At 35.5% G+C, this 7,887-nt stretch overlaps 1 protein-coding gene across 2 annotated transcripts; it reads left to right on the forward strand.

The window, feature by feature from the left end:
• Positions 1 to 437: 437 nt before the first annotated feature.
• Positions 438 to 7,446, forward strand: LOC113668277 (phosphatidylethanolamine N-methyltransferase). 2 transcript variants are annotated; one of them, XM_089195578.1, is made up of 8 exons: positions 639 to 777; positions 2,242 to 2,316; positions 3,495 to 3,605; positions 4,097 to 4,212; positions 4,470 to 4,615; positions 5,140 to 5,251; positions 5,730 to 5,804; positions 6,116 to 7,446. In XM_089195578.1, the coding sequence occupies exons 3-8, from the start codon at positions 3,495 to 3,497 to the stop codon at positions 6,171 to 6,173; spliced, it is 618 nt and encodes a 205-aa protein (XP_089051704.1). In that variant the 5' UTR covers positions 639 to 777; positions 2,242 to 2,316; the 3' UTR covers positions 6,174 to 7,446. The 2 variants fall into 2 exon arrangements, with proteins under 2 accessions (XP_089051703.1, XP_089051704.1); XM_089195577.1 differs by lacking the exon at positions 2,242 to 2,316 and having other exon boundaries at positions 438 to 777.
• Positions 7,447 to 7,887: the final 441 nt, after the last annotated feature.

Consider the following 7,887-nt stretch of genomic DNA (forward strand, 5'->3'; position numbering starts at 1 on the left):
TGTCTTGATACTCCGAAGAATAAAATTTGAATAAACCAGGTTTTTTCGCAGATATAAATTGGTAAGTTGGATTGGATTTTTGGTCTTGTTAAAACCCTACGTACAATAGTGGGCATTCCGTCGCAGTCACGCAATGAGGATTGCTTAATTCGTCAATGCCCCAAGTGTGGAACAACTGCCCATATTCGGTTCATTTTCCCCTAAAAACGATATCCTCAGAGGCTTTCCGAAAATCGCCCTTCTTGCCACAAGCTAAAACGCGTAATAAAACTAGTGACCGTCACTAATGGTAGAAGTTGCTTTCTTCTTGGTCACACAACACATTTGAAAGCAGCCCTGGCTCAAGACACGTGCACAGTGAGTGTTTCAGACAGTGTTTTTAGCCACGTGATCAATTTGAACCAATGAACGAAGAGAAAAATTATCGCGTAAAATTTCATGGCACCGGACTTTCACACAATTGGATGCAATTTCCTGTACTTTCCCGGGAGCTGAGTTATGCATCTGTTCCTTTTAGTATAGTCGAATCTAAGTGCTCGAATTGATAGCCGAAGAAGCCTCCAGACACCCTTGCATCTAAGGCAAATTTCAACAATCGTTTGCAGCCGCCATATAACTCAAAGTCAGCTCTCATTTGGCCAATCAGGCTTCTAGAGGAAAAGCAGAGAGGAACTTGTGACGAGTCCGTAGAAGGCCTGTCGATAACTGTGTTTTCTGCTTATGGCTGATAGTTCACTCTCGTGTTGCGAAATCTTCTACAATTTGAACCTTACCAAGGTTAGTTATCCTCTAAATGGCACTGGACGGCTCTGAGTTATTTAATTCTTTTAGTCTCCACTGTAATCTCCAGTGTTACGTGCAGTCATTTAAGAAGCTTGTTTTTCAAAACATTCTCAACCTAAGCTTTGTTTAACTAATCCTTAGTTCAAATCATTGTGTTAACCCTTTAACCCCTAACAGTGACTGGCATCTATTTTCTCCTTACAAGATCACCCCTGATTAAAACATTCAGGTCATGAGAATAAGGGAAATGATCAACAACAAAAGAAGCTGTTGATTGTTAAACACATTCTCCTTTTCAGAACCTTAACCCTTTAGCCCCTAAGAGTGATTAGCATCTAATTTCTCCTTACAATATCACCCCCAAATAAAGGGAATGGTCACCAACTAGAGAAGCTCTGGATTATGAAACAAATTCTCCTCATCCACACCTTTGGAAATGTATAGGGAACAGTATGGAGAAAATGCATACTGATGTTAGGGTGGAAAGGGTTAAGAAATGTATAGGGGAAGTGTGGAGAATCATATGCACACTGATGTTGGGGTGTAAAGCGTTGATGAGAATAGACTATGAAGACTACAATTATTTATTCAGGGCTTTATACACCATTATTTCCCCTGAGCAGAAGCTTATAATCCTGAGTTTAAGTCATAAACTTCTTCCCAGAGTTAATTCCTGAGGTAATATCTGTATCTTTAACACTCAAACTCCAAGAGGTGATTAAAACATAACTTTATCCTATAATATTCATACATTATCCAGCAAGCAGCTAATGACAATACTTAAACTTATCAAGCAGAAGTTGTTATCTTGATCTAACACCAAATTCTAGAGATACTTTACAAGGAAATGTGTAGCCATTAGAGGAGAGGATAAACAATCAGATTGTGAGAGTTGAAGGGTTAATATGAGCTCGTAAGGTTACTGTCAACAAAATCTGGTCAAAATTTTCCAAATTTTGTCACTCTTTAGTTGACAAAGTAGTTAAGTTTAATTTGCTTAAAAAAAAAATTTTTGTGAAGTCCTGAAAAGAGATACTGCTGAAAGATTGTTTTAGGGGAACCTGTACCAAGGAGTGAAAGGTGTCATAATTGGAAAGGCCTCCAGCAGAGTATTAACATTTGCTGCAGGCTTTCATCTGGGATCTTGATTTTCTGTATTTTGTTTACAAACTGTCTTGTGCTGCACAACAAAAGGGAATTTCAAGCACATTTCGTAGAATATTGAGAAATAAGAGTCTTCATCAAACGGCCAAAGAGAGATAGTTGCAAACAAAAGAAATTGAGATTAAGTTTTTTTCCCTTGCTTGCTTTGCCCACTTTTCCTTCTTCTTTTCCTGATGAATTTTGGATTTTGTTTAATTTGTGTTCCTTGTTTGCAATATCACCTTCCCTTGAATTTCAATGGAGGTCTTTGTCATGAGACTTGCTAGGGAGTTCAATCTTGCATTTCATTGGTAGGTGGCATCCTCACTTTGACACTTACTTGATTGAGGAGCAAAAATTGTGAACTTGTTTGGAGGCCAAAAACTTGAGGTTTGTTTTTATGCAAGGTACTTCTACTTAAACAAATTAATAGGGTACGTAGATTTGTTGGATTTTTATGAACATTTTCCAGAACGTTTGTCAGATATTAATGCACCAAACTGTTTGAGGCTTTAACTAAATTTGAATTATTCCTTTTGTAATGTCCAGGAGTATGGTAATATATGTCCCACTTCAAAATAGATTTTCTCAGGAACCATTAGGAATATCAAAAAAAGGCTTGCACTTTGTTAGGCTATTATCTGCTGAATGATACTGTTCATTTTGTTTTGAGGTCTGTGGTAACATGGAGGCTGGAAATTCAGTAAACCAAACACTGTCAGTGTTGTGTGCAAAAGTTTGCACACACTAACCAAAACAAAAACTGTGAACAATTTTGTTATTTTCAGAATCTACATCTTATAAGCTTTACAGTGATATCTAGTTTTCTATGGTTTCTTTAAAAGTAGCTTGCGCTTGAAAATTTTTCCAGAAGGCACCGTATTTTGTTTACAGTAACCTTAACAAAGCAGAAAGAATGTCTATGGTCCAAGATATAGTGTAACACAACTTAGATTATTTCAGTCCTCTGTGCAAGTTTGAACTCCTGCTATAGTCAGAGTTATCATCAAACACAACTTAAATTATTTCAGGGTAATTTAGTCTCATCAACTGAGTTGATAACATAAATTGGCCATTGTAAATAGTTAAAAGGGTGACATTTCAAGCATTAGCCCTTCATCAGAGCGATTGGGAGGGCTAACGCTCGAAACTTTAGCCTTTTAACTCTTTACGGTGGCCAATTTAGGTTTTCAACTCAGTTGTTAACACTGAATTACCTGCCAACCTTTTCACTCCCAGATGTGATAACAAGTAACTTCTCTCTACAATATCCATGCACCATCCAACAATATGAATCAGGCAAAAGTCATTATCTTGATCTAACATCAAATTCTTGTAACTGATTGACAAGGAAATATCTAGCAGTTAGAGGGGAGAATTAACAATCAGATCTTGAGAGTTAAAGGTTTAAAGTATAGACTCAAGTTTAGGTAACAGCATAGTATTTGAATTAAAGGCTGTTCACTACTTAATAGACAGATCAATTTTATAGTGTATCCTTTATTTCTGGACTCAGTCAGCCAGTTATGCTGTGCAAATTTTTAATTGCCCTTTTTTTTTTCTTTCAGATGGTTAAGCCACTTGCTGAAGCAGCCACTGATTTTCCAATTTTCTGGAGAAACTCAAATCTTTGGTTTGCAGCTTTTTGCATTATGTTTAATCCTTTCTTCTGGAATGTTGTGAGTTTGTTTTTGCTTCTCTTTGGGCAAGTGCTATAGATACCCATAGGTATCAATAATTGCTTGGCTTGTCTTGTAGCAGCCCTGACATAATGTTAGAATGCTCTTTATCTTTCATTGCTTTTCCTCACTTTTTAGCACTTAGTGACAGCTATGAGTATTCAATATCTTGTGACACTGAAAACTATTCAATATTTGTGTAATACTTTCAGAGTTAACAAAATCGGCAAAATTTACTGATGGATCAATACTTGAAATCACCTAAATTTGAAAGAAAATGAAATCTTATCTCAGATTTGTGAAATTTTATTATCAGAAATTGCTTGCTTTTGATTACATGTACTTTTAAGATGAATTTTGAAAGTAATCATTTATCTGTGCCAACAAGAGAGTACCCATTTTAATCCTGATACCTTCAAGTTAAATTTGAAAAGAGTGTTTTTGCTCAGATGTTACAATTTTCAACTTCTTTGTGCTTAATTCACATGCAGGTAGCTCGGTGGGAATACAGAACGCATGCAATCACACATTGGTTTGGTTCAGCTGAGAGAGGCTGCTACGCACTTGCTGTTGTTATTTGTCTTTTGGGATTATTTAGAGATTACCGGTAAGCATCTCTCTAAACATGCTGTCATTAATTTTAATGTATAGACCTTGGATTACTAGCCATTTTACATTGCAAAGCTTCCTTGTTCAAATGAGTAACTTTAAAGTACTGTTATGGTTGCTTAGCTGTTTTGTATGAGTTTGTAATTTGTAGTTTTTGAGATATTTTTACTGTATGGGAAAAATGATAATCATAGTTTTGATTGAAAATGGAAATCTAGGAAACTGTTTAAGGTGACTTTGAATGGTGTTTTACAGATTTGAAGAGGCCATCTCTGGCCAACCTATTGCATTAGCCATGTGCACTGAGAATGTTCGTGTTTGTGGCACTCTTCTTATTGTGGTTGGAACAGTTCTTGTCCTTAGCAGTACATGGTCACTGGGGATTGTAGGAACATTTCTAGGTTCAGTTATTAGATTTCTATGATCTGTTCTAGTGATTTAATTATATCTCTTAGTCAGTACAATATGTGCACTATAATTGATCAATGTACATAGTGAACTGTACTCCAGTGTATGGCCTGCTAAATTCAAAATCTTCTCCCTCTTTTTGAATCCAGATAAATATCTTGCTATAAATGTAATTTTTCTGCTCTGATTTAAATGTATGGTTTGGGCTGTATCTTAAAGTAAGGACCTTGAACCCCATTTGTAAGAGGTACATATTAAATATCAGTTTGCATTATAGCAAATCTTACTCTTAATGCTCAAATAGTAGCCTAAGATTTTGCATGGCCTATCTTTTACCTCAGAGGTACTGGTTAAGTTCTCCTACCAACAGTGTTTTGTGCCTTCTATAGATAAGCATCATATTAAATCCATTCAACCTGAAGAATTTATTTTTAAAAAAATTTACCCCAAAAGGAATTGAGAAGAACTTTGTATCTTTTGCAATTTTTGTTAAATGTACAAATTTATTTCTTTGCAGGGGATTATTTTGGTCTTTTGTTAAACAAGAAAGTCACACATTTTCCATTCAATGTCATGAACAACCCAATGTACTGGGGATCAACTTTGAACTTCTTGGGATATTCATTAAGGTAAAAATTGTATAGACATAAATACTGATATCCTGGAAAACCAATCACAATACTAATTTCTTGATTTACTCAATTGGGTGGACTCCCTCTTCATGACTATTTTATTAATCCTGTAACTCTTGGCACCTTATCTTAATCAAGCCTCTAACTCCTATTCAGATCCTTAAGGAGTAGTGGAGAGATTTTGCTCTTACTTCTTGATATCACCCTCTGATAAGTTGGCCAAAGTTTTGCATGGTGATTACACCATGCACTGGTCACTTTTTCCTATTCCAAATGAATTCAGCACTTTCAACATTTTTTTAATTAAAGAAAGCAGTTCTGATTTTGTAGATGTGTGTAACATTAGGTTTTCTCTGATACATCTTTTTTTCACCTTTACCTTAATATTTGTTATTTTGATGTTGGGATAAATTTTACTTTGATTTGTTTTAACATGTGAAAGATTATTAAATGTGTTCTTCTTTTTTTTTGATAGACAGTGCAGCCCAGCAGGTGTACTCTTAACTACGCTAGTTGCCATTTGTTACAAGATAGCTTTATTATTTGAGGGGTATGTTTGTTTGTCAGTAGACACAAGTCTAACAGTGAATTGGTGGTGTAACTCAACATCCAGATTACATATTTGCATTTAACTTGTAATTTAACTGTATGGTCTGGGAGTGAGTCATAGTTTGGTCCATTGGTAAACTTGACATGGGTGGAAGCGCAGGGCTTCAACTTGGTTTCCAGACCAACTCCCTTTTTCTTTCCCTGTCCCCCCTCCCCCTCCCCTCTCACACACACACACACACACACATACATTGTGATGGACTTCAAGGCCTAGTTTTTCATTGTTGAGACATAAAATGATTTTTTTTTCAGGCCTTTCACTGAGAACATTTATGCAGAAAAGAAATTGAGAGAAGAAAAGGAGGAGTGAAAATGGATAAATTATGATAATTTATTTTGATCCCACTATGTTATTTTAATGTTTATTTACTAACTAGAAAGTAAAGCAGACATTCGTATGGATGTCAGCATAAATATAAAATTATTGCTATGTTTTGGTAAAGTTAAGAGGACAAAGTAATTTTGTACCCACTGAAGGTTTTAAACAAGACCCCTAAAAAGATTGTGTAGGGACTACTTTCAGGTTAGACCTGTAAATGGTTTACAAGTAACACTAACCAAGAGAGTTGGTGGAAATTGAAAGAAAAATTATTAGTAAAATAATATTCCTCGCACTAATGTGTATGCTGATAGAACTTGCATTTGTTGAATGTGCAACTCTTTTCATTACAAAAATGACACTCAGTCTGGTAATCTGAAATTATGGTTCATAGTCAGAGATGATTATCTACCTCAAAGGGACTTATTGCTGTAATTTCTTTGTATGATCTTTTCTAAGTAGAAGTGCAAGGCCAAGCTAAACTTTGCAAGATGATTAAATACATGATCTTATTTAGATGTTTGTATAAAATAATGTGCTGTGTAGCTAATGTCCAGAATCTGGTATTTATTATCTTTAATTTTGACCTTGTTGTGGGAAATATTTCCAGTTACATCTGTGTGGATAGTTTGGAGTTTAATTATTTTTTCATGGAATCACATTTTTGAATTTCTGAGTACATTATTTAGCATTGCTCATTAATATGTGAGTTCGTAGAATGTTGGGTATGAAAGTTGTGCTCAATATCCAGGTCCAATCTGTAGTTTTGTAAAGACTTCATTGTTTACAGTGATTAAAGAAAGTTAATTTTTACTTTAGTGAATGAGGTTATCAGTTAAATTGATGCAAACCATTAAGGTCAGAAAGAATCAAAACTGTGTTGTTCCATTAAAACTTCCATGGCTTGACCCTGACTTTTATCCCCCTGAGCAGAGCACTTGAGAAGAGAAATGCATGCTTTGCATTGTGTTGTAATTTTAGTGAGTTTTAGGACAGGAGAAGAAAGATGAGGAAAACTGCAGGTGGTGTTTTTCTTGTTTCTTATGTGTTCTTAAAAAATCCAACAACACTGCATGCTTGGTGTCTAAATGTAACTGAGCTGCACACTGGAACGGCAGAAATTATCATAGAATACAACTTTTGTTTTATTAAGCTGGATTTTCTAACTCATCACTTTGTCTGAATTAACTGTATCATGTTATCATGAAGTTGTACATGAAAAAGAAACAGATGAATAAAGTCTGAATGAGAATTTTATATTGAATATGTGGGCGTAATGAAATTGTCACAAATATGGCTCTAAAATTTGGGCTTTGCACAATTTTCTTTTCCTAGTTTGTTTTGTTTTGTTTTATTTTTTTGGGGGGTTGGGGTTGGATCATTTTTTCAACTCAAACCCCACATACAGTTGAAAGTATTATTTCAGGTTACAGCTTCAGTAAAGTCAGATAAAGTAGACTTCCTGATAGACAGGGTTAGATCCAGAATTTCAGGAAAAGAAGTCTGAAAAAGGCACCTGTGATGATGACTCCATCCATACTCATGTCTCCTTTGCAGCCGTTTCTTTGAATGTGGCCACTGATACTTCCTTTTTGGGGAGGGGAGAGGGAGAGGAAGAATTGTTTCTTGAATACTCACACAGTAGACCAGTGAGAACACAGCAGTAGACTCTGGGTTTTCTCTAACAGCCCTCAATCCACGTAAT

This window comes from Pocillopora damicornis, chromosome 2 (assembly GCF_964200805.1).
Source record: "Pocillopora damicornis chromosome 2, jaPocDami1.2, whole genome shotgun sequence".
Taxonomy (NCBI): Eukaryota; Metazoa; Cnidaria; class Anthozoa; order Scleractinia; family Pocilloporidae; genus Pocillopora; species Pocillopora damicornis.